Source organism: Rhinolophus sinicus, linkage group LG03 (assembly GCF_036562045.2).
Source record: "Rhinolophus sinicus isolate RSC01 linkage group LG03, ASM3656204v1, whole genome shotgun sequence".
NCBI classification, from domain to species: domain Eukaryota; kingdom Metazoa; phylum Chordata; class Mammalia; order Chiroptera; family Rhinolophidae; genus Rhinolophus; species Rhinolophus sinicus.
The window spans coordinates 192849673-192876568 of NC_133753.1; the positions used below are offsets into that span (position 1 = coordinate 192849673).

The 26896-nt window shown below is 50.3% G+C and overlaps 1 protein-coding gene across 1 annotated transcript in view; it reads left to right on the forward strand.

Moving 5' to 3' along the window:
- DAP (death associated protein) overlaps positions 1–26606 on the forward strand; it is a 49160-nt gene extending 22554 nt beyond the window's left edge. The window contains exons 3-4 of the mRNA XM_019746019.2: positions 23300–23342; positions 24681–26606. Coding sequence (XP_019601578.1) covers positions 23300–23342; positions 24681–24794 — 157 coding nt within the window. The 3' untranslated portion in view covers positions 24795–26606. The remainder of the gene's footprint in view (positions 1–23299; positions 23343–24680) is intronic.
- Positions 26607–26896: the final 290 nt, after the last annotated feature.

Sequence of the window (26896 nt, forward strand, 5' to 3'; positions counted from 1 at the left end):
TGTTGAACAAATCTCTGGGGTGTACTTTCGTGCTCTCCGTTTTTTTCTGCACCCAAACAAGTCACCATTTGTATTTCGGACTTTGCTTCACTCCCCTTCCAGGTGGACACCTGGCACCTGAACTCGGATGACACTCAGTCCCCCCCAAGGCCCAGAGGAAGCCGGGGTCTCCTTTCATACATGCTTAGGAGCGATGTATTTCATACCTCTGAAGGCGGCACAGGTCAGCATTACAATGAGGATGAAGACAATGGCACGTAATACAACATACAGCCAACTCACCAAGGTTTTAACGAGGCGGGAGCCTGGTTTCACACATTCATTCTCATGCCTTGGTATCTGGCCTGCAGCCCACAGTACAATCTCTCCTTGTAAAGTGCTAGTGTTAATTAGTGACTGTGGCTGCTGTCTTTTTCTTTACTAAAAATGCTCAAGAACTGTTTTCTTTTATCTCTTGCCTGGGTATTAATGGTCGTCCCTATATGTGCCTCCAGTCCTCATCTGTTATTTCCTCCCCAGGAAACAGGTTTAACAATAGTCTTGTTAGGATGACCCTGAGGAGCTAAGTGTACTTTCCAAGGTTCTGTAGCCACCAAATTGTTTTCATGAGGCATCAGGGTACGATAGAAAGACCCAGTTAGGAGACAAGAGTTGGGCTGGCTCTACCACTAGCTACCCTGTTTCCCCGGAAATAAGACCTAGCTGGACAATCAGCTCTAATGAGTCTTTTGGAGCAAAAATTAATATAAGACCCAGTATTATATTATATCGTATCATATCATATCATATCATATCATATCATATCATATCATATCATACCCGGTCTTATAGTAAAATAAGACCTGGTCTTACATTAATTTTTGCTCCAAAAGACGCATTAGAGCTGATTGTCTGGCGAGTTCTTATTTTTGGGGAAACAGTAGCTGCGTGACCTTGTGTGTGGGCGGGCGGGGGGGCGGTTGAGGGGGGCTTGATTTAATTTCCATGGTTTTTAACATTCTTCTAATTTTTTTGATCTGGTGGGCTACTAATACAGTATCTTCCCTCTTCTAATCAGCTTAAGTGTTTGTTACCATAAGTACTGTTTTAGAGGAGTCAAATGTAGGTGAGCGCTTTTTTTAGCTGCTTGACTCTTTTTGGAGGACATTGTGATGACCAGAAGGAGGCAAGGCGGCCCCTATGTTGGGTCTGTCTGTCTGTATTTCTTTAGCATTAGCATTTCATCAAGGGACGTGGCTCTGAAGGATGGCTGCCCCTTCTAATGGCCAGGACCCTGTGGCTGCCGTGGCCAGAAGCATAAAGACGTGTAAAGAGGATTTTTCAGTGTATTGAACACTGAGTGTCTCGCTGTGCGGCTTCTGTGATTGACATTCGGTTCCGCGGGCTCCTTCATAACTGCCGTCCTTAAAGGGTGGTGGGGAATAGTAATTGCAGGAAAGAAGTGGCATGAGTGGCAGTCGCTGCTTGGCGGGTGTGGGCAGGGTTTGTTGTCAGTGGCTAAGCATCGTCATGGCGACATCATCATTTTCCCCGATGGTTTTCCGCCGGGTAACAGTACATCCCCGTGGCATCTGGGCCTGGGGTGTGGCGGCCAGCAGCTGACGCACATGCAGTGGGACCATGGTTAGACTCAGCAGCGGCTGTGGGAGGGCTGGAGGGGTCGAGGAGAAAAGACTTCTTCTTGCTACCCACACACGTCCGGACTTCAGAGGGTGTATACCTGGCACAGTTGTGTTCCTGAAAAGTTTGTAAATCAGTTTCTCTCAATCAAGTCTTCTTCCCCTATTGACATAATTTCAGAGTTTATTCAGCCTCATCGTTTTCCCACTGATTCTCCACTGATGGTGCTCAGTTTCTGCTTCTGCCCTTCACATCCTGTCCACCTCTGAAAACTATCAATGCTCAGTGAGCGACACTGAGACACCACGCTTCTTACAAGTAGCCACAGCTCTCGGTGGAGGGGCAACGTCGCAGTGAGGTGGGCCCTGTGCTGAGTGGCGTGGAAATGATGAAAGCAGCCTGGCTTCATCCTTGCATCCTCGGCTGGAGAAATTAAAACGGTGTTCATCTCTGCTGAATCCGGGCATGCCGCATCAAGAGGCAGCTTGTCAGGTCCAATTTGGGATCATCAAACTAATTGTTACATGTGACAAGCTGACATGTAAAGAAGGTGATAAATACCTCGGTGTGGTTGTTCAAATTCCAGGGTGAGTTTTCATGGCCAAGGGCATGGATGATGGACAAGGCAGGAGAGCGTCCTTCCTGCAGCAGCCTGCCCTGCTTCTTTCTGGAGCACCGTTTGCCAAGAATCCCTCAGTTACCCATCACTTCTTGACAGCTGTTAATTCTTAGCATTTTCCCTTTGCTTCCTCCCAGATGAACTCTGGTGACTTGCTTCCGTGGGGTGCTTGCTGTTTGCCTCGATGTGACCCAGCACCTATTTCATAAGCACATTTGCTGGGTCTAGGGTTTCCAGGCGGGAATTCCCGCCCATTCTCAGGAGTGTTTTTTGCTTTCCCATTCCCGAATCGCGATAAAATTTGGTCGGGAAATCAGGAAAATTGGCTCCTTGAACCCAGGTGGTAGTATCGGCCGTCACTTTGTGGAAACGATTCATCGTAGAGAACAGAAGACAGTTTAAATCTCGGGATTCGGGAACGGGAAAGGGAAAACAATTCCTGAGAACGGGCAGGAATTCCCACCTGGAAACCCTACCTGGGTCCTCAGGAGCTGCCCGTTAAATGGCCCACAAGACAGGCAAACAACTGCCAGTTGCCTGAGCTTCTCAAAGTCAGCAGATGTTGCTGTGAGAACCCACTGACGAGTCAGGCTTCTGCTCAATGTCCCATGGGGACCATGGGGCAGGCACAGCCGTGAAACGCAGGCACCCGAGCGTCCACTGCAGGTGGTGGGAGCATTAGTGCACCGGCTGGAGGTTACTGCCATGCCGCGTAGAGCCATTGCCATTATTTCCTGGATGCTCTGTAGTATCAGACGCAGCAGCAGCCTTCTGAGGAGCAAGCCAGGGACATCGGCCTATGATGTCTGACCGCTGCAGCGTTCGACGTTTGGGGCCTCCCTCCCTGTCCACCAGAAACAGCTGCTGAGCAGCCGTGCAGGTGAGTCCATCCACCGTGGGGACAGGAAGTTTACAGCCACATGTGAGGCTCAACTAGAGGAACCTACACGGGAAACCCCGATCTCCTAATAGGTGTTCCAGTCTGCGTATCTGTTTCCTCGTTTTCCACAACCTTTTGAATTTTTTCTTTCTATTTTTCCTGATTTTGCTTTTGTGCACTCATAGTGCAGCATTTCTGGCCATAAGAAATATGAAATGTAGTTATCAAAATGTTAAATTATGATATATTTATTTCTTTAAAGATTGAATAACAAGATTTCATGATAGGTCTAACTGCTTCTGTCACTTTGAAGTAGTGATGAATGCAGCAATATTTCATGAAACCTGCAGTAACGCTGATGTGATATAAAAGTTACAGATACTGCTAAGGCAACTGGGGATTGTTGCCTGAATTCCTAAGGAAAGAGAATGCTAATTATCAGATAGATGGTAATGAAAATAAATGTATAGGGTTGGTTTGTTTGTTTTTCCCTCAACTAACTTACAGCAGCCCTAATTTCTGTTTCTGGGCCCCTTGGGTTAAGAACCCTCATCCTATACTTCTTAGAGCTGTGCGATATCAAAACACGTATCTGAACTTAGGTGTCAGTGTTACTCACGTCAGACAACTTTTCAAGGGCCTGGATTCCCGCATGATTCTCACAGTTCTCACCCCGAGGACATGTGCCTCCAATGTGGGCAGGAAGCACGGCTTAGTCTCAGTGATCTGACTGCACGCCTGCATCACTGCCAGTCCTAATTACGCTTTTCATTTTTCAAATGTAATGAGAACACACAGGGCAGACTGATGAGATTCCCCTCCCGCGATGAGTGTTCCCTGATGCTCAGCCCTCAGACCTCTGCATTTTCCACTCACCGTTCACTGGAGAACCCGCGTGTCTTCATGCCTTAGCCAGCGCCCCCGTGAGGGCTCTGCTCCTCCCCGGACACCCAAGGCTGCCCCTAGGCTGCAGGGACAGCACCTTAGGGTGTCCCACTTCATCTCGCCTCTGCATTGGGGGGGGGGAGGGAGCACAGAGTCTGGTGCAGAAAACTGGTTCAGGCCCAGCTTTGTGACCCGCTGCCTGTGTCATTGTGCAAACACTTAAATTCTTAGAGCCTGGACTTCTGGGTATAAAATGGGGGCAAAAATCATAACCCCTCACAGAGTGGAAGCACGCCCTCTTTGTGCAAGGTAAGGCCCAGAGCCTCACTGTGGTTTGGCCACACACCTGCAATGCCCTGAGCCTGTTTTCCATCTTGTAATAAGGCCGTCATATCTTTCTGAGAGGACTTAATGTGAGAAAGTCTGGTTAGGGCGTCAGCGTGATGCCTGGCCACTGGCAGACACCCAGGGCATACCAGCGCGTTCCCCTCTGCCACAGCCTCTGGACGGAGTCGTTCTAGAGGGCGTGGGAGAGGAGGAAGGATAGTTCTGATCGCACGTGTGCGTAGATTAGAGCTGTGTCCTTGCCTTAGGTGCCTCCGCGTGCCGTAGTGATTCTTCCCTAATTTGTTTCTGAAGGTGCTGGTGACTGGCCCTCGTGGGGCTGCGCCTCTCCCATGAGCTCTGCACCTTAGGGCACAGCCTGCTTATTGCATCAGCATCTCCTGGGCACGGGTGTAACAGATGGCCAGCCCGCCCCCCGGAGTTCCTGATTGCTATGTCTGGGGTGGGCCTGAGAATGTGCATTTCCATCCAGTTCCCGGGTGAATTGAGGCTGCTGGGGACCACATTGAGTCACTGCCGTAAAGCATATGACAGAGACATTGATAAATTTCACTTAGCACAACCATCTTCCCTTTTGAGTGCGTCCTCTGGGACATGTTACAAGTAGCTAAATGTCAGCTTAGTTTACATCCGCCGCATTTTCAATGCCATTGTGAGTTGCAGGAGCAGTTCGGAAGCCTGCCTCCTAGCATGCCAGCCCTATGAAGTCCTGCCTGGTAAAAAGAGCCCTGTGGTCAGAGAAGTCGGGCAGGCGTCCTCCTGTGGCCCACCTCAGGGAGTTCCCAGTGCACCTCCGCCTGTGGCTTGGCCAGGGAGGCCCTGCCCCAGACAAAGCCACATGAGCCCGTGTAACCCGGCATTTTTTGCCAGACCCATTTTCAGCCCTCTGGGCTGCACAGCGGGAAGCTTATAAACACACGTGGGCAATGGGGTGGACATGACACCTTCTCCAGTGTGGAATTTCTTTAGCACGTTGCCTCAGTCTTCTCTGGGAGTACATTCCGTCTGGGTCTTGTTCCCTAGGCAACAGGGACACTGTCTTAACCAGACTGTTGAGGGATCGTGTGAAATGGGACTTTTTTGTTATCTGCTATCCCACGTAATCGGCCTAACTTTTTATAGGAATGTGTGTACATATTCTGAATGGCAAACCTAAAAAGCACTTGTAAAGTATAAACTCATGCAGTAGACCATCACCAATTTGTCTTCATTCTAGTGAGTGGTAGTATGATATAGTTTTTAAAATTCCGAGTTATAAAATATTTATAAAGGAATGTGGTATTGTTCCTTTCGTGACCGTACTATAAGTCAGACTTGTGTAATTCGAATGTTGCCAGTAAAATTCCTCATAGAGCAGACACGACTTAATGTGTAAGTAAGAATTATTTGTAATAAGCATATCAATTATTTGTGTATTATTTTCATTGTAGGGTTTTTGAGTTTCTTCCCCAAAGCTTATTGTTTTAAGGGGTTGTCGTATACTTCCTACCACCTTCTTTATGTTGCCTCTTTGTCCATCCTTTCTGCTAATGATCATAAACCTCAGCTTAGTGAAATCTGACTAAATAAGCTTTTACTCCATTGGGAAAATTATTCACCTGATCACACACATAAGCTGCCTTCAGTGCCCTGCTGTCTGGTCAGAGCAAAGACGGAGGCTCGGGAACGTTTGCCGTTTCCTCAGAGGAAACTGTGGTTTCCGAACTACATTGTGGGCCATTGGTGGGTCATAAAGTCAGTTCCGTGGGTGAAGACCCGTGTGTTTCTTTTAACGGAGTGAGATCAAGCAGGAAATGTTAGAGGGCATCCCCGGCTGTGAGAGTCGGAATTGTTTGCTGTAGGTGTGTCTGTGCACACGCTGGGTCACAATGTTAAATGACCCAAGTCTTTATTGAGAGTCCTGGTCACATGTGGGAAAGCCATTTGACAGAAAATGTTTTAAGCAATTGCAGAGTAGAGCAGAATTAATAACTTAAGATTAAACTTTTCCTCCTTGAAGTTATCGTTTGGCCTTATCTGCCTCCGAGTCATTTCTGTGCCCTGGCCGCGCCCTGTGTCCCCTGCCTGCTAAGTGGCGTGGCAGCGTGGAATTCATTTGCACTGGTAAAGGCTGACTCGGCTCTCAGGGCTCCACAGTGTTCCAGTCCCTTGGAGGTAGTGATGCACCAAAGTGGTGCGATGCGTGGGGAAGGGACTGTGCGTAGGGCGGGTGCCCCCAGTGCCTGCGCTGCCAGTGTCCCATCTTCCCGCTTTGGTCAGTGCTGGGTGTCGTGGTAATTAAGTGTGTTGAATATTAAACTTGGAGTAGCTCAGGCGTGCTACTGCAGAGAGGACAGAAACTGCCCCTGGTCTTCCCCCGTCCCCGGCCCGACGTGTCTGGTGCTCGTCTGTTCAGAACCTCACTGGACAGGTCGATGCACATCCTCGCTCAGCTGACTGCTCGCCTTCCAGAGCTCAGCCCAGACCTCACGGGTCCTGCCGGCCCCTGCTGTACCACTCCCATCAGCGTGCGCGTCCTTCCCCTGAGTGGAGGCCTGCCAGGAATTTCTCATCGCTTGTTTCACATTGGGCCCCGGCCGCCTCGGAAACAGATCACGGGCTTCTCTTTCATGCCGATCCCCTCTGACTTCTCCATGTGGGTTCTGGACGCCCCCCTTGCGTCTTACAGTTGTGGGGATCCAGGTGAAGAAAGGAGAAATCACTTGGCCAGGGTTACGTGGTTCGGGGAAGACGCGGTGCTTTGCGTTGCTCCTCAGCATTGGGCCCCAGTGGGTGCTCCTGCTTCACCATAAGTGACCAGACGGCAGAGAGTGTGGGCCTGGTGCACTGCCTCACTCAGGACAGAAGTGGAGCGAGCGCAGGCTATGGCTGTGGTGGCCCCGCGGTGACGCAGAAGCAGAGGAGAAGGAAGAGGGCGGGAGAGTGGATCCCCTCATGTGGGTCTCTCTGTAAATCGTGGTGGTTGCTCCTTTAGCCTTCAAGGTAAAACGCTTTCCAAATGGATAAGGCGCTTTCAACTCGATGTAAAACCTGGGACATGATTGAAACTGCCTTTCCTCGGTGTCCCAGAGTGGTCGATGCTGACGGGAGTTCTGGCCAAAGGGTTCCATGTTCAAATGCATTCAGGAAACATGGGTTAAATGAGGTTAATCTGGTTTCCTTACGACGGCTCAGGGCTCTAGTACACTAAGGGACGGTTAAGCCTCCTGGAAGCAGTGTTTCCACAGCTCAGCTGACCCAGGTGACTCACACCACGCGGCAGGACTAGCATGGGGCAGAACAGTGCTGGACCACAGTCCCGAGGGCTGTGTGTGGCCCGTGTAAGAACAGTTTGTTGGAGGATTTGAGGGCCTAGGTTCTTGTCCACATTCCACTTCCTCCCAGCCCTGTGACTGCGGGTGACATGCCTCCTCTGTCACTGTGCTGCTTCGGCGTTTCTACAAGAGGAGGCCAGTGCAACCTGTGTGCTGCCCACGCTGCACGCCTCACGGAGCAGGTCGCTGGAACCTGGGCAGATGGGCTCTGAAATCAGGGGAAGGCCTGCAAGTGTGCCCACATCTGTTAGCACGCAGTTCCCTCAGCCCTGAACAGGCTGGGGGCGGGGGGGAGGGCGCCGGCCACTGGGGAGAAAACCCGCCTGCCTTTGTTTTATTCTGCCTTGCCAAAGGTTTTGCCTACGTGCATAAATCCGATTCTGCTCTATAGAGATAAATGTGTAGAGCTGACCGCAGCTTCCCCGTGTAATCCAGGAGTAATGCCTGTGGTTCTTCTTGCCCCCTCAGAGCTATACCATCTTGTTTAGTCCAAATCCGTTCTTTCTTGGAGGGAAAAGGAGCAGCCACAGAGGAGGCAGGAAGCGGAAAGTGCCCTAGTGTCCCCAGAGCAAGCTGTCCAGTCCAGGGGGCTCAGAAAACTGCACAGGTTTTCACATTTTCGTGCTCAAACCCATACGCTGGCAAAAACGGAACTGATGTAGGCTATTTATAGTCCTTACTTATCCTACTTAGTGTAACCTCCATGCATTTTGCTGTACAAAATATTAATGGGCTTGAATATAGGGTGCTGCCCCAGACCCCTCCAGGGTGTTCATTATATACAGTTTATGCAACGTGTTGCCTTTATAAAATCTGAAACGTACCTGACCCCACGGTTCTGAGTAAGAGATCAGGGGCCATAATGGAAACTCTCAGGCACAAAGGCACATGTGAAGGAACATGTCCCCACGCCCGTCTGGGGCTGGAGGAACAGGCTGTTCTGTTCCTGGGCTCAGGTGAGAGGCTGCCACACCCTGTGTCTGCTCAGCGTTGCCCAGGTGCCTGGCGAGAAGCCTCACAGGCCCACTCCCTGTCTCCTCCCGCCCCGAGACAAGCCGGGGCCCTGCTCCCTGCCCCCCAGGGCTCCTTGGAGGCCAGCCGGGGAGAAGGGTCCCTGGGACCGCCACACCCAGGCTGCCGGGTGAAGAAGCAGTTGGCACGCACCCCACGATGCTAGCGACCACCAAAAGCCGGCAGTATTTTATGAGCCTTAGAAATTGTTGTACCAGTCCACTATGAATTATTGAATTAGCACTGCATATTTATAGCAACGTCTTCATAGTTTAATAATTTACTCATCCCTTCTGGATCCTTTAGTATATTCCTTTCATTATTAGGGAAAAGAGTCCTTTTAGAGCTGACTTCACTGGGCCACTCCCTCGGGGATGCTTCCTGAATTCTAAAACAGAAGCCCACACAACTGTGCCTAAGTGTGAAGTGCCCGACACAGCAAATTGAGCAACCCACCCGGAGGCCGGCGCTCACCTCCCTGCCCGCGTCTCAGGACTCCCATGGCTGCGGAAACCAGTCAGCCCTGAGACTCGGACACTGGCGTTTCGTGTCCTATGTGGGCTACATGGATTATGAGACAGAATAGGGACCTAAGCATCATTAATAGTAATACCATTTCTTGGGGAAAATAAATCCTACATGCGAACAAGTGACCGCCTGCATCTGCAGCCTCCTGGAGCTCTTCCTCGTGACGTGGCTGCCGCCCCAGACTGAGCCATTCCTCGCCCTGTTCCTCACTCCTGCTCTTAGATGCTCGTGATAAATGAAAGTCAACGGAAGCCGTTCCTGTTTCCTAATACTTGCAGGTGATCGAAGCCACGAATCAGGGATGGCCGTAGGTCAAGAGAAGGAAATATCTAAGTGAAGAGCTGGATCCTTCAGGTATTTGAGAGTCCAGCTCAAGAGGCGAAGCATGGTCAACTGTCCGTGTCAAGGGTGTGATAGTGACGGCACACGTTTGTCTTCTCCGAGCCTGGAGAAAACGCCTTGGACATTACAGTCCTTTTGCATTGACTTGGGGTGTTTTTGTCTGGAGTAAAGTCACACTTCATGAAGAAGATGCCGGTTCTTTACCGAGTTGGCTGCCTTTCAGCTTATGCCTCAGTCTGGTCACCTGCGCTTTTTGAACCATTGCAGATTTTTAGAGAAATAGGGCAAGAGTCCTGCAAAGACCTCCAGCCCTTATTGGCAGCTGCCGGGAATTGCATATAGAAGGTTGATGGGGTTTTTCTTGTTAAATTTGTTCATTCACACTCTTGAAAGTTGTCTTAGTGAGGCCCTCACCCCCCTCTTTTGTGCCTCAGCATCTGTGCTAACATTTAAGATTCAACTCATGATTCCATCACCACTCTCAGGTTTGACTTGAGACGATCTGAAGAAGTACCTCTTAGCCTGAGCTCTCTCTTAATACTGAGAAAAACTGTTTTCAGTCTTTAAGATCAGCCTGGCAAACACTGGAGAAGAGCCGTTCGCTTGGGAACTACAGGTTATCTCTCCTTCGCCAGCAGATCCAGCCCAGCCAGACTGGCCGGTAGCCAAACTTCATCCACATATCCCTGAGGACTCCTCTGCAAGCCTCCAAGGCTCTCTGTGCATGAGGAGGCACGTGCATTCCTGAGACATGAGCCACAGGCAGCCCGAGTTAATCCCCAGGGTCACTTCACTCCCTTCACAGACCATGCCGGTGACATGTCTCCGTGCTGACAGCATTTGTTGACACCATGCCAGGTGCTGGGAACACAACAAATTCAACCTTCTTCCTCGACCTTGAAGGAGAGCTGGGCGTGCAAGAGCCTACACGTTACTGTGACAGTGGGAAGTTCTTGTGTGAACACAGCTGGGGAAAAGGCGATTCGGGTGAAAGGTCAGGGAAAGCAACGAAAAGATCACCTGTGAGCCCTCTTTGAGCTGGTGTTTACGGCTGGCTAAGATTAAGGTCGTACAGGCAGAGGGAATACCAACAGTTTCTTCCATGCAAGATGAAACACCTAAGAGCCCCAGGAACGTTGAGGATCGTTCTAGAATTCTGTGTCTCGGCTTACAGGGACCGTGTGACATATTTAAACTGGTGTGCTTTAGAAAGTGAAAAGAGTCACTGATGGTAATTACACAGGGACCAAGGCCTAAAGCTGAAGGGTCCCCAAGGAGTCATGTACACAGGGCCATCCCAGGGTAACTGGTCAGAGAAGAGGCACTGGGGACCGCCTGCTGTGTGTCTCCCAGAAAAGGATCAGAAGGCAAGTACAGTGCCATCTGCCATTGTCATCGTTTTTAAAGACCGCAATGCAAAAATGCTTGTACTTAGGTCCCCGATACTCATTTTCAGACTGTCTCACAGCCCTCTTACTGCACCAGAAAGATGCTGGTTTTCTCTTTATGTTCGGATCAGCACCTTTTTGAGGCAAATTCCAAGGAAAAGCAACAAATTGCATCTGGAGCTTAAGAAGAACTCCTCTTTGGGGGCCTTTGTACCTGACAGAACTTCTCTTCAGACTGTTCGTGCGAGTACTCCCATCCCCTGCCTGCTGCCGCTCTGAAACAAGTGGAGATGCCAACCATGTTCATCTGGCTTTGTTCACGGATCTCACGTGAAACACTGCACTGCTGGTTCCCTTGGGGAGCCTCACAGCAAAGGGAGACTGTGCACCCACTTGCCCTAGGCAGCCTCCGTGCCCCACACCTCTCCAGGTTTCCTCCTGGTGTCTCCGTTCCTGAGAGTCCTTTCCTCTAGTTTCCAAGGTGACAGCTGGGTCATCGGGTGCCTTAACCCAGGCGATGACACAGTGCGAGCACAGGCCACCTGCAGATTTGCTGGAATAATTCTGGTTTCAAATATTCTCCCCTTGTCCACACGAGGACTTCTATTTGTCAGGCAGAGTGTTCTGATTCCGGATAACAAAACAATAGCACGTGATGCAGAGAAACCAGGGCACTGGGTTCATTTCATGAGCAAGGAGGTCAAGTCTGTCTTGCGTCCCAGGCCACCCTGCGGAGCCCAGCGCCCTTATGCAGTCGGGCTCCGGAGGGCAGTTCCCATCTATGTGGGTCAGGCAGGTCCCCAGCACCCAGCCCTGCAGCTGGCGCCGGTGGTTGCTCAGTAAATGTTTATTCCATGCACAGGCCCGGGCCCGGTGTTGACATGCAGGGATCCGCATGCGTGGACCTGCCGCGCCCTGGGCATCCGTGCTGCCCTGGAGCTCAGCTGTTCCAGGTTGAGCCCCCAGCCAGAATCAGATCTGCCACTGAAATAGTCTCCTCTTCCGATGGAAGAAAACTCGCCTCCCTGCAGGGCAGCAAGTGTTAAAAGTGGGGGAAAGGCCCCCAACTCCTTTTTACCCCCAACCTTCATTGGCATTCCACATCATTTACATTTGTGGTGGTGATTCACCGACATCACTAACCGTGGAGGTTCTCACACTCCTGTGAGCTGTGGCCGTGCTCTTCTTACACCTTCCATCACTTGCTTGGAATAGATGGGCCTTGGATGCGGATTAATTTGCTCCCCGTGGTGGAAGGAGGAAGGTTCTGGTGTGGGGGTCTATTCGTGAACGCCATCTCATAGTGAGGATTATAAATACAGGTTCTCCTTTGGTTTCTTAAACATGAAGTCTGCATTTAGCCCCAATATCCTCGAAGCATGTCATGTCCAGCCCGCGGAGAGGCCAGCCCAGGGGGTCTCCTCCTGGTTGCTCTCTTTGTGGCTGTGGCCATGGGACCATTTCTCCAGGAGCTGCGAGGCCCAGTAGGGAACTCCAGGTCACTGCTTGGAGCCCTTCCCCACAGCCCTGGCAGGTCCCATGGGGTCCTCAGGTTCCTGATGGGAGCCGTCCTCCCTCCCCATTGTGACGCAACTGAGATAAACCTGCTTCCATTTACACGCTGACCTCGTTAGGGTGCTCCCCTGGAGTCACCCTGTGTGTGCGGTGTGCCTAATGCATGGAGCCTGTCTGATCTTCCTCAAATCCTGTGAGCGCCAGAGGGGTGATTAGGTCCCCATTTCAGATAAGGAACCAAGTTCAATTCTACTCCAGAACCCATGGCCACTGGCTCTCAGAATACATGTTTTGTCTGCAGCCCTGTTCTTTCAACCCCATGGGACTGCGTCGCCGCCATTCCTTTATCTGCCTTGCTTTTTAATAACAAGGCACACTGAATGCTTCCTTGGTGGCAAAGCAGATTATCTGGCTGTGCCCACGGCAAGCAAGGGAAAGGGCCCTACGGAAGCAGACACCCAGAGGGGAGGAGTGGCAAGGCGAGCACTAGGCCTGGGGTCCCGTGCAACACGCGTCGGCTGTTTGCTTCATCCCGTGCTCCCCTCTGGCTCTGCCGTTCTTCACTTGAAACCCTTATTTGCCAAGTTCAGGAAGAGTCTCGGGTTCTCTGCATGTTGTCAGGAACAGCCCTGACGGGAGATCGCCTGTGGAAGTTCTGTCCATAAGGACATGCTCAGTTTTCTTGTGGTTGCCACCAACACTAGCCACATGGAAACAGGGACAGTCAGTTTCTGGGAAATCATGGTGACCGTTTCCACGTTAGCTTCTGGTAAACCTCGTTGGCCCCGGACCAGCTCTCTGATGTCTCCTGTCTTTACCCAGCCTGCCCAGAGCCCTGCACAGTGGGTGAATGTCAGGTGTGTATGAGTGGACGGGAGGAAGAGGAGGGCAGTGATAAGAAGCGGCCGCCAGTGTCCCCGCAGCCACGGGACAGGCAGGAAGCAGGAGGTGCTGGGTGTGACGAATGCTTCCTGATTGTGAGGCATGCTCGGCACTCAGTACGTATAGATCTATGGCGAGTAAATAAGTGGTACCAACTAATAGACGAGTAAACACAAAGTGACCTGGTCTCCAGAGACCAAGCATCCTGACTGCTCACTAGTGAGGGAGGGAGTGAAGGAGCGAGAGAGGGAGGGAGGGAGGGAGCGAGGGAGGGAGTGAGGGAGGGAGTGATCGAGTGAGTGAACACTCCCATCAGCCCTCAGAGTGCTTTCCTCGCAACCTCAGGTGACGGTGACACGCGTCTGTGTCACATCCACCCTGTTGTGCTCCCGTGCTATCCAAATATTCTAGAGGCTTGCTCTAAACGTGTGGGTGGGGGTGCCTCTCGGATGGAAGGGAAGTCATCCTAACTCACTAGCTGGTTGAGAAAGTAAGAGCATTGGCTTAGTTTCCTGCGTACATGGCGCCTCTTTCTCTGTTAACCCTGGAAAAGGCATGAGGGTGTGGCACGGTCTGAGGAGGGTCCACGCAGCTGGGGAGCAGCCGAGTGTGCAGGTCTAGAGACCACTGAGGATGGCAGCTTAGCGTGTTTGCCTGGCTGGCTGGTCGCTCTCAGCACAGCAGATCCCTCCCTGCCGTGCATTTGGAGGGTGGATTAAGGATGTAATTACTGGCGAACCCAGCAACACGGAAATCCAGCAGCTCTTGTCCATCATGCCACGTACTCGACTTTAACCTAAGCCGTGCATAGTGTTCCCAGGCCATGTCTTGACTTTTGCTAGATGCAGGGCTCCTGTGGCTAAGGGAGAGTCTCCTAAGAGCACGTGAAATCTGGCACCTCTCCTCTTCTGTTGCCAGATTCCCCACAAACCATCCTCATGGTGGCTGGTCCCAGGTAAGGTCAGCCACCTGTACTTCCAGAGATAGGAGTAGACAAGACCAGGTAAGTTTTTGGTGTTTGTAATTCAATTTAATATCAGTGCGTACTTCTTTCTAATAGGAATTCTATCAGCAGTTGTCTTGTCAGATTTTTTCCTACTTACACAATGATTTTCCTTATTTAAAGGTGTAATACGCGTCCTCAAGATAGTATATACTTTGTACTTTGAACCATGGACACTCTCCTCCTAAAAGTCATGCCCTAGTAACACGTGACCCTTGACCCTGAAAACAGCCGACTAGATCTGGTTTCACGATACAGATGATAAATGCTCTGATTTTTAGCACCTGTACAGTCATATTAACTATTCATTGGCACTTCCCTATAATTGAAATTCAAAAGACAGACACCAGAACGAACAAATGTGTTCAGCATCAAAGACGGGATAGTTTTAAGTGTAAAAGTTACCTGCTGAAACGAAGTAACATTTGGAATTTATACTACATCTATGGTAGTTACACAGATTGTCTGATCATTGTGGACCGTGTTCTCGGGCTGTGTGGGAGACCAGGGTTTCCAGGCTGTAACGAGCTGACTGTCACTGAGGCGGCAGAGGGCAGGCACTTCCTGGCCGAGCCTGGGAGCCTTTCCGGGCGTCAGCCAGTGTTGCCTGAATTTGCATATTTAGAGTGAGTGGGCCCCCCTACAGCTAGTGTCTTCCAACACTTTAGCTCTGGAGCAACCAGCAGGCAGGCTTGTTGTCTTTTTTCCCAGCATCTTCCTCATTGCCACGTGGTAAAACTCACACACGTTAATTTTTTTTTTAATATTAAAGCTTAGCCCTTGCCTGTAATGATAACCTACATTCTTCCTAAAAGGTACCTTTTCTGGACCATTCAGCGACATTAAGGAGGCTCTCAGTTTTCTGCCCTACACAGCTGGCCTTGGGTGAGGTGGGCAGGGGTTCAGATTCTTTGACCCTAGGGCCCCCCTTTCTGCTTGTAATGCCCTCAGATCCTGCCCCCTGGTACCGTACGGTGTTAGAATAGGAATGAGAAAACTTAAGGTGGACACCCTGTCATTCTTCAAAGAAGCTCAGAGGAGCCCTAGGATTCTCTAGTCTTTAAAAAAAAGAAAAGAATTCCTAAATTACACTTTAGAAGACAAAACAGCAACTTCTGCACTGTGTCATATAGGCAGTTAGTGCTCATCACCGCTGCGTGTGACTGTGTCAGTGGAGGCAGGATTCTAAGGACGGTGTGTGCATCATTCCACTGAAACTCCCCACCCTTCTGTGGAATAGGGATTGTTCGCGTCTTACAGGTGGACACGGGCTCGGAGAGGCCGCTCCTCTGAACTGAGGCTTGAACCCAGAGCCGTTGGTCTCGAAAGCCCAGCCCTCCAACGCCCGTTAGTACAGCTTTCCTCTGTGCGTCTGAGTCTTCCCCAAGCTGCACAGAGATGGAGGCAGAATGAGGGGGGTTTTCCAAACAACGCGCGCCCTGTCAGGAAGCGTGGCCTGGGTCCTCCCCTCAGACACGCTGAGCCCCTCTGTTGTGATGAATGTGGACATCTCCCCACCCGGGATGACCCCCATGAGTTAAATCCCTAAGGTGCAAGCTGAGTCTTTAGAATGGATTTGTTGCGTCCAGGGAAGGAGGGAGAATGAGGTCAGAGCGCAGGGTCGAGGGAGCAGGGACGAGCCGCGACTCACGTGATGGGGTCACCTGTGTGTGAAGAGCACGAGGCCTAGAGCAGCCTTCTGGGACCGTTTAGAGGGGAAGTGAAGATGCCCCCGCTCAGGTTCAAACTGTCACTCGCTGCTCAGGGAGACGGGGACACACCTGTTCTAGGGCGCCAGTCGCCCACAAGGAGTGTCAGCTCCCAGTTATCCGCCCCACGCTGACCAAAGCTTTGCCCCGAGAGCCACAAGCTAATAAAAGGACTAGCAGTGCCATCTTGTGGGGAAGTTCTCGGCTCCCGAAATCAGCTGAAGAGAGAAACAACCTTGACTGTCAAACTCTGAAGAATGACATTGCAAAGAAATGTCTGGGTGCAGTCAAGTGAGATGTTCCCCTCTGGCCACCAGCCACACTAATTACTATTTTGGTGTCTAGAAGATTAATAACCCAAATAAATTAACACCAAGCAAGAAAGATATTTCAAGAACTGAAATGGCTAGAAAGGATTTGTTTTCCATCCCTTTACTAGGAAATATATTTAAAGTCACCCTAGGTGGGAATATATTTTTCCATAAACTCTCTGAAAACACAAAGCCACAAGCTTAGAGCAAAGTCAAAATATAGTAGCAGAATCTGCTTCTAGGTCGCAGTCAGGGCTCTAGCCTTTCATAGGGAGGGTCAGCAAGAAGACGGCTTTTCCCAGGTATTCGTCACACGAGCCAAGCACACCCCAAATCACCCACCCCCATCACTATAAGAGAAGAGAGCCCCCCTTAGACCGCATTGGCTTTGTGCTAACAAAGCAAACTGCCCCTTCCGTCCACTCACTGTGCTCTGGCGTCATGTCCCTCTTCCCAGCACACGCGTGTATACACGTGCATGCACATGCACACATGTGATCTCAGCTTGAATGTCACCTTTCCGGGGTCAGCGCTGACCACCCTCCGTGACTCAGGCCCTCAAATATGCCCTAGCAGAGCACCCTGCCCCTTTCTTTCCTGGCACGGTCCCCGTTTATAATTCCACATCACAACACCCCGACTCCTAGCTGGCATGACACCCCAAGGACAGAGTGCTGCTTCTCTCTCTGGCTCCAGTGGGACCCGGTCAGCACAGCTGAGGTGTGTGGGTGACATTGTGGCCCTGGCACAGGGAAGCCCTTCGCCGTCAGCCCTCATGCGGCTGGATTTGGGGGGTTGGCAGCCTCTGTCCCCTTTGGGGCGAGCACACATACCCTGGAAGGCCTGTGGTCTGGGAGCCGCCAGCTCCCCCCACCCCCGTGGTGACAGGCTGCGGGGTAAACGGAGCTTCTGTGGCTGGGCGTTGGGAGAGACAGGCCCCTTCTCACAGCACTGTTAGCTGCTTGTTGGAAAATGAAATCGAGACTGGGACACAGCTTTCTGGGCCTGAGTGTTTATGAGAGCACCTCTCCCTGACTCACAGGCAGCTTGGACTTCCAGGGAGATTTTTAGGGGAAAATCCCTTTCTGAGCACTCATGCTTTCTTACTGGGCGGGGAGCGAGTGTCATTTGCTGACCTCTCCCAGGTTCTTGTGTAGCCTTTTCTGGATGACTCAGTGCTACTGATGGCCACGGGGTGCAGTGGGGGCGGGGAGCTAGACCGGCCACAGTCTACAGCCTAGAGGGGGCAGAAAACTTCACATCACCCGGGACCTGCACTGACAGGTCGTGAAATCTTAGGACACACAAAATGGAAAGTCTGTCATCTCGATAGTTTTTCTGTTGATTACATGAGGACTGGTACTATTTTGGATATATTGAGTTGAATAAAGTGTATTGACATTTACTTCAGTAATTGCTGTTTTAGATTTTGGGGGGAGTTTTAAAAATATTAATTCCGTTTCTCAGCCCTGAGGACTTTCATTTAAAGATGAGCCCGGCAGACTCGCCCTGAGGACGCCTGCATCCCCCAGAGTCACACTCACTAAGAATTTCAGCCATTTCATCCTGCCTGTCTGGAATGCCAATAAGGCATAAACTTGATCCATCAAGGAAGTTTATAAGTAATAGGAAACTTTTGTTCAGGATGAGTGACCAATAAATGACCCTGCTAAGATGTGCTGTGGTCCTTAACAGGGGGACACTAGAAAGCTACGGGCATGGCGCAGGCAGGGGCCGCGTTTGCCAGGCAGGTGGGACGGAGCTGCAGTTCCTGTGATGTATAGGAAGTGGTACCTGGACTCTAATCCCCACTAATTACGCTTATAGTTCCTTTCATTCTAAATAAGTGTGGTTTTTAAAAACTGGAGAGGTTTGAGGATGTGGGGAGGGCAGCAGTGATATTTTTCACTGTCTCTGTTTCTTGAGAGAAAGTAACATTGAATCTTCAAAACAGCATCTGTCAGAATGGTATTTATGAAATTAAATAAATCCTCAAAGACGCGATCACAGTTTCTAGAATCTTGGAAATGTAGGTTATGCTTTGCATGGAACCCTAATGGAATTTAAAGTACACGTGTTTTTGCAAACACAGCTTTGTGAACAGACTCCTTACCAGGGTTTCTCGTTTGTGAATTTTTGTTTAAGCTACGATATCTCAAGGAGTTTAAAATGTGTTTTTACTATATAAATGTAATAAACAATCGTTTACCACTTTGAGATGGTATTAATTGAAAATGGAAAAAGGCACTGAACTCGGGGGTCCTTTGGCCAAGCCTGATGGAAACCTGCACTGCAGCACGTGCTCAGCAAACTAAGAGCTCTGTGAAAAGAGATACCACTGTTCGCATCTATTTATCCGAGAGGCCCACTTCCTGTCTTTTCACAGATGGCTGCCGCATGTCCTTACCATCGATTATGGCGGTGGTGGGGAGTGGGGGTGTTTATGTCCTAAAGACCTTGAGTGAATGATCCGTACGGATTGATGGTCACTATTCCTTCATGCAGAGAAGCTTATGCTTTAAAAAACATTTGCTAAACCTCAACCACAATGAGATAGTACTTCACACACATTAGGAAGACTAGTACAAAACAGACAGACAGACAGAAAGTGACAGGTATTGGCGAGGCTGTGAGACACAGAGGCCCTGTGCATTGCTGGCAGGAATGTGAAACAGAACTTCTCTGGAAATCAGTTTGACGGTTCCTCACATTAAACATACAATTACCACATGACCCAGCAATTCCACTTCTGAGTATCCACACAAAGGATCTGAAAGCAGGGTCTCAGCCAGACACCGTTACGCCCATATCCATAGCGTCACTGACCACAGGAGCGAAAAGGCAGACACAACCTCCATGTCCATCGACAGACAAATGGATAAATAAAAGGTGGCCTGTCCATACCGTGGAATATTACTCGGCCTTTAAAAAGCAAGGACATTCTGACACACGCTATAACATGGATGAACCTGGAACACTTTATGCTCGGTGAAATAAGCCAGACACAGAAGAACAAATATCGTATGACTCCACATCTCTGAGGTCCTGGAGTGGTCCCGTTCTTAGGACAGAAGGCAGGACAGCAGTCGCCGGGTTTAGGGGCAGGGCACGGAGTTGTTTACTAGGCACAGAGTTCCTGTTGAGGACGATGTAAAGGTTCTGGAAATGGTCAGTGCTGGTGGTTATACAACTTCGGGCATGTACTTAATGGCACTGAATTGTACAATTAAAAATAGCTTAAAAGGTAAAAAAAAATTTTGAAAACTTAGTTGCTGAGCTAGCTGGGGTTTTGAAGCAAACTTGGAAGGGAGGGGAGTGCTTGCTCTCTGTCTGTAGGGGTCGTGTACCCGAGCTAACGCAGGCCGGAGTCTCCTCTGCAGCCTAGATAAGACTGCAAGTACAGCACAATTCTTTGGTGTTCTTACAAAAAAAAAAAAAAAAAAAGTGCTATCCTAGAGCAAGAACCTCCCCTCAGATGTGCTTGGTCTGCAGGCTTTCTCCTTAAAGGTATCTTCATGCTCCCTGTGGGCCCTTGGGTTCCGCCCTCCGCCCCTGACCCTCTGAAGGACTGAGCTGGGACTGGGCGACGGGGAGGGATTTCCTTTAGCCCCCAGACTCCCTGCGGCCTTTCAGCAGTCATGCTGTCAGTCTCCTTGAGAAGCTCTTTGGAAAGAGACACTAAAGTGGGCACCAGGAGAATAATAATCGTACCTGCTACAGCCACGGACGCAGAAGCAAGGCTGCAATTTCTAGATGCATTTTCTGATGTCAGGGTTGGAGCAAGGTCACTGTGACCTCTTACCATAACCATCCACACACGCATTTCCCAAACGCACTCGAGTCAAGATCTAGAACCCACTCTCGTTGTGTTGAATGTAGGAGACACCCAGGGCCAGAATGCGAAGGGTCACCTGTGACGCACAGAGGCCATCGGTGGAAGTGTGGGCGCCACGACAGGGCTCTGAGGTCTGGAGGCCCTTCCTCCACACACGGGGCTAGGTGCTGGGAGCATAACCTACTGATTCCGTTACAGTCCAGTTCTGTGAGAAGTGTGTGTGTGTTTTCTACACACAGAACACAGAATTGGAAATGATTGTAACTTTTTTTTGCTTGTTTGCTTTTGAACAATACACAGAACATTATATGTGTATCTGGGGGAGGGATATATATTTTGTATATACATGTGTATATACATATATATGATGACCCAACCTTCCTGGGCCGTCTTTTGGGGCTCAGTGCGGTGGAGGAGCTAATCTCCTCTATTGTGTGTTTATTCGGACTAGATTCACTCCTTGTAGGTGACTTTCTCATCAGGTTCTTGGTGGGGGGTGGGGGAATAGCGGGCGTGTCTCTGTTGCTGCCACAGGGCCTTGACTTGGGTTACAAAACCAATGAACAATGGAAATGCTGGAAGCAATCACAAGCTCATGGCACATAAAGACAGAGGTGATGCTGCATAATTAGTTATCAGAAGCAAACCATCCCTACTTCAAACATTTATAAAGTGTTAGAATCCAGAACACGGTTCCCCACCCTTGGCCGTGAGCGCCCGGCCGAGCCCGGGGGTGGCGTGGGGCAGTCACTGCGGGACATGCTGGGATTCAGACAAATCCAAGCGCACACGGGGTTACACTTGAGCTGAGCCTACTCCTCTCTGGCTGGCTATTGATCCTGTGGCCACATCATAAAACGGGAAAAATCCAAGTCTGTTCACCACACACCGAGAGCTGCTAAGTGATACCAGGGTCAGGGGCACGTTTCTGTGCTGTTGAGTAAGACTGAAGTTTCTTCATCTCATGGAGCAACAGAAAGTACTTGGGGGACTTCCAGGTGTTTGTGCTCAACTCGGATGTAAACAGTGAACTTTCAGAACATGCGGACTTTGCCTGCAGTGACACCCAGCTAAGACAAGCCTTTTTCTTCCAAGGACCCCGCAGCAGCGCTGATGGGAGGCAGGCGGGCAGCTCACAGAATGGATCCGCCCTGTCTGCCCAGCAAGACGGTCCTGAAACAAAACTGTCCACCTCCTCCCGCAGCCCCCATCGCACTCCCTCTCCTGGACTCGCCTTGTGGTCACCGGTGGCTCCCGGGTCTCCTGACCTCTGCTCGAGCCGTTCCTGGGTGTACACACCTGAATCTCCCTGAAACTGTTCTGATGTTTTAAAACTACGACACGTGCAGCCATTGTTAAAATGCCTAGAAGAGCATACAATAACATGGAAGCGTGCTCCCCGTATCCTAAGTGCAGAAAGAAGATTACAGAACAATCTGACTCTTCGTAAGAAAAACGAATTTAATGAGAAAACAAGAGTGTCTGCCTCTCCGTAGATGGAAAGTCTAGGAGAAGAGCCAACGTGCTACCAGTGCCTGTTTTGGTTTGTCGGCTTCTCAACAGTGCGCATACCTTACGCTGGTCCTGTAATCTGTCCCCTCAGTTTCGGTGGTGGTGTAGGCCAGCTATGGTTTAGGACGTTAAGAAATGACAGTAGCACCTTTTGACCCAGCAATTCCACTCCTAGGTTTCTATCCGGAGAAACACAAAACTCTAATTCAGAAATCTTTATGCACTCCTATGTTTATCACAGCACTATACACAGTAGCCAAGACATGGAAACAACCGAAATGCCCATCTGTAGATGATTGGATTAAGAAACTGTGGTACATTTATACAATGGAGTATTACGCAGCCATAAAGAAGAAAGAAATCTTACCATTTGCAACAACATGGATGGACCTAGGGAACATTATGTTAAGTGAAATAAGTCAGACAGAGAAAGACAAATACCATATGATCTCACTTATATGTGGAATCTAAAGAAAAGAATAAGTGAATGAACTAATCAGAAACAGTTTTGGAGACAGAGGAAAAACTGAGGGTTGCTAGATGGGAGGGGGGGTGGGGATAAGGGGGAAGGTGAGCGGATTAGAAAACAGTCGGTAACCACAAGATTGCCACGGGGTTCTGAAAATTAATTTGGGGAACGTAATCAATAATGTAAAGATGTTGTAGGGTATCTGATGGACACTTGTCCCATTAGGGCGACCACCTCAGGGATGATGTAGATGCCTGATCTCTGCACTGTACACCTGAAGCTGAACAATACTGAATGCCAACTATAATTTTATATATATATATATATATATATATATATATATATATATATATATGTATGTATGTATATGTATGTATATGTATATATGTATGTATATGTATGTATATGTATATATATATGTATGTATATGGTTACAGGAAGCGGAGTACAGCATTAGGAATAGACAGTGGAAATGTAATGGCTCTGTGTGATGTCAGAGGGATAGTGGATGGGGGGAGGGGGGTTCACACAGTGTGAGGGATACAAATGATAAACGTCTAAGTTTTGCTTTGTCTTGTGCACCTGAAACTAATAAAATTTAAAAAAATAAAATAAAATACCTATTTACAACTAAAAAAAAAAAAAAGAAAGAAATGACAGTAGCTTCACAGGGACCTTACGTTTTTACTGAGTCCCCATAGGAGCCAGGAGCTTTGCAGGGACTCTGGCATCTCACCGGTTAGAAGCTGCTAGAAGCCACGAGGACAGTGGAGGGGGACCCCCGGCCTGCAGGACGGGCAGCTCCTTAGCTGCATTCCCCGGGTTCATCCAGTGTGACCCTGTTTTCTGGCTTCAGGCAGCTCCTGTGTCCCTAATGTCCTGAAACCATAACTATAAGTTGGTCCATAGTTACATTCAGAGGATGAAGCAAAAAGAAAGTGCTTTTCAGCAGCTCACGGGCTGTTGGCTACAGTCTTTTCCTCTCACTCTGTCTGAATCACCTCAGGAAGAGGGGGACTCCTCCTGTGTCCTGAGCCCCCTGCCAGGCGGTCATCGTGATGAAATAGCACAGAGGAAGAGTTTTGAGTCCTGCTTCCTCCTCCCTCTAACCTGCCTTTCCTTGCCTTGTAGTCCGCCTAAGCCGACCGTGTTCATCTCCGGTGTCATCGCCCGGGTAAGAGCCTCCGCGTGTGACCTCCGGGTTCCTTCTGTCTCTGTGAAACCCCATTCTCCTAGCCCAGGGCCGGGCCGCTTCGTCGGCTCGTGTCCATGGAGCGTGTAGTGAGGGACGTAGGAACTGACCACGCAGCGCGGCGTGAGCCGGCGGCCGCCTCTCCTCCCTCGCCCTGCCCTTCTCTTGAGACTCTTCCAGCGTTCTGCAAACTACCCACGGGCCAAGTTTCTGGGTGGCCTGTGAGCTGAGAATATTTTTACCTTTTTTAAACGGTTGAAAAAAAATCGAAATACAAATTCTATGTTGTGACATATGGAAATTGTATGCAATTCATATTTCAGTGCCCACGGATAAAGTTTTCATGGCCCAGTCATACACTGTCTGGCAGCTTTCATGCTACAGTGGCCAAATCAGATAGTTGAGGCAGAGAGTATGACCCGCAGAGCCTGACATATTCACTGTCTGACACACTGCAGAAAATGTTTGCTGAGCCCTGGACTAAACTCATGGGATTTAGTCACACCTTTACGTTTCAAAAGCCCCATCTTCTGGTGAGACCCAGGATTTGGTTATAACCACAGACCTCCCACCAGCAAACTTTCACTGGGGATGGCACCCTGATACCATCCATGGTTCCTTGGCTGTCAGCACACCTGAGCACTTAGCACGTGATGTAGAAAGAAAACGCCATTGCCAGGGACAGCTCACCACAGCCGTCCAGAGACTGGGACAGACGGGTGGGAAATCTACTACATGTGAGAAAATTAAATGTGGACACAAGTCCAAAGTCAACCGTGGCCGTCGGCTCAGCCAGAGTGCCTTGGCCCAGCCCCCATCACGTGTGCACTGTGGCACAGGAAGGCTGTGCCTCCCTGAGAAACAGTTCGGGACCTTCTCCGAGGCCTGGCAGGTTGTCAGGCGCTGTCTCACGCTTTTCAGCCCTGCCCTGTGTTTCCTTCCCAACTGGTGCCCCCACTCACAGCTGTGGTGGCAAAGCTGAATTTAAGAGCCTGGGTTTGGGTCTGTCTTGCCCCCAGTTCAAAAGACTACAAGAACCATTCTGGCAGAAGAAAGCCACCAAACCTAGCTCCCGGTAAGCCGTATAATGACCTGACTTCGTGGTGTAGGGGCAGAGACAGCTCACACTCTCACCTGAGTGGTGCGTGGGTCTCAGTGCCCCTTCCTCTCCACAGAGTTTCAGGACCCACGCTGCCCCAGGACACAGGCTTCTGCCTGCCCACAGGTCCCCATTCCATCCCCCGACCTGCAGGGACGCGGTGGGCATGGGGTCGTGGCCCTGCTCCTGCATGACCCCTGCTGTTCTATGTCTTCTGACAGGGTGACAAAGACTTCCCACCGGCGGCCGCCCAGGTGGCTCACCAGAAGCCCCACGCGTCCATGGACAAGCACTCTTCTCCGAGGACCCAGAATATCCAGCAGCCTCGCAAGTGACCGGCGAGGACCCAGCGCCCTCCCCAGCCATGTCTCGGTTCCCCAATATTTGGTATTTCCCCAGCAAAGAGCCGCGTTTTCTTCAAAACGCTGCTCCATTGGGAAATCTAAGGCAAAGCAAAGTGCCTTCCTTTGCCTTACATTTCCATGTCGGAAACTAGAAATAGACCCCAAGCCGTGCTTCCAGGAGTCCTGGTTGGTGTGTGAGGCCCCCTGGGCCACTGGGAGGACGTGCCAGCCCTGAATAAAACGAAGTTGTTCAGAGTTTAGCTGTAGTTTTGTCTCAGCAATTGCCTAACGTCCCTGCCTGTGGTCTTAAAACCAATAGGGCACAAATTTGGGGGTGGGGGGTGGATTAGGTTAAGATTAGGGGGACAGCTTGATAATTGCATAATTTTTAGTCCAATGATAGTAAAGTCTTAACCACCTGAGGGAGCGTGAGGAAGGAGGGTGGTAACTGCAGGGGAGTGTTCTAGAAGGCAGAGCAGGGAGAGCCAGACGACAGCAGCACTGAGTCTCTCTCCCTGTGACGAGGGATTGCTGTGCAGGGCGGCACCAGGCACTCCCCAGACAGCAGAAGAGAAGCTCGCATCTTTGAAATGGCTCTGTTACTCCAGGAGTCATCGTGCTACAAAGTTAGACTGTAGGCAGTTTGCCCAAAGGAGTACTTCTGGAATGAGAGCTCAGGGTGGGTCCCACGTCCGTGCTGCCGCCACATCCAGACAGCTCCCGCCCGGGGCAGCCAGGCAGACCTGCCTTGTTCAGTGCTCAGCTCGAGAGCCGTTTGTGAGTTCTGGGAGTGCTCACTGACCAGGTAGAGGACAGGGGTGGGAAGAACCAGTTAGAGGAGCAGGCACACAGCGCATTCTGGAACGCTACAACAGGAGCGTTGGATGCATAGAAAGACCAGATGAAAACCTGCGTTTTGTGTTTCCAGGGAAACGTAGAAACACCACATTCCAGTTGAGTTAAAACCTGTTTGTCAATCAGTCCAGCTGTCCAGAGCTCCTGCCCGCATGCACATTTGCCTGGACCGGTGGGGTTGCCCCACTTTCTGCACCCATTTCCTGCCCAGAGCCAGCCTGGACGCCTCTCTGGCTCGCAGCTGTAGATGCCCAGCTTTCTGAAAAGCCAGGGGGCTCCTTTCCTCGGCACTTAACCTCCTGCAGAGCAGATGCTTTGGAGAGGGCGTGGGGCTGCCCCATCACCAGCAGTGGTGTTTGCTGCAGGCTGGCAGTGGTGCTGTGACCGGTGTACCCCCCAGTCCCTCTGACGCCGTGATCAACTCCACAGCTGCTGACCGGTCGCAGTGACACATACGTAGGCAGACCCCCCCTCTCACCCATCCCTAAGGGAGAAGCTCTGCACTTCCCATTCTGAGGGCAGCGTTCGGTTTCCCACCCCGTTTCAAAAGCCGAGATGGAGCCCTCCAGGCCCTGCCGCGCCACATCGGGTGTGCGTCTTAATCACTAGGATGTTGGTATAAACTGAGGCTGGCTTTTGGAGATGCAGCCTCCCGGCCGCCTCCTGGAGCCTGTGTCTCAGAAGGGATCAGACAGCGCCGAGAGCAGGCAGGCCTGTGAGCCACTGCACCCTCCGCTCCGGGAATTAAGACACATCAGTGATCCTTGTTGGCTTTGCAGCGACGGCCAGGCTGCTTCCCAAGGTGCACTTCTCAGGTACCTTTAGCAGCATCTGGCACGTACCTGTGGGCTCTAGGTCACTGAAAGCAAAATGTTTCCCTGAATGAGTTTATCAATTGTTAACTTCAAGATTAATAAGGATTGTAATAAAGACTCTGCATTTCTTCTCGTGGTTTGTTTTTCCTTCTATTTTAGAGATTTTTCTTTTACATGTTACAAGCGTTGCCAGATGGTTTCAGTAAAAATGTGAACACACATACATGACAGGTATTTGCACAAATTGTTTCCCAGACAGAGTCAAACTATGGGACACCTGGCACCTCAAGTGTAGTCATCTACCTTGAAATGTCCTAAAATGGAAAAGCATAAGGCAAGTGATGAAAACGTCTTACCAGGGCCTTGCAGCTGGCTCTGTAGGTGGGCCCTTGGGGACAGACTTAAGAAGGAATCATTAGTCAT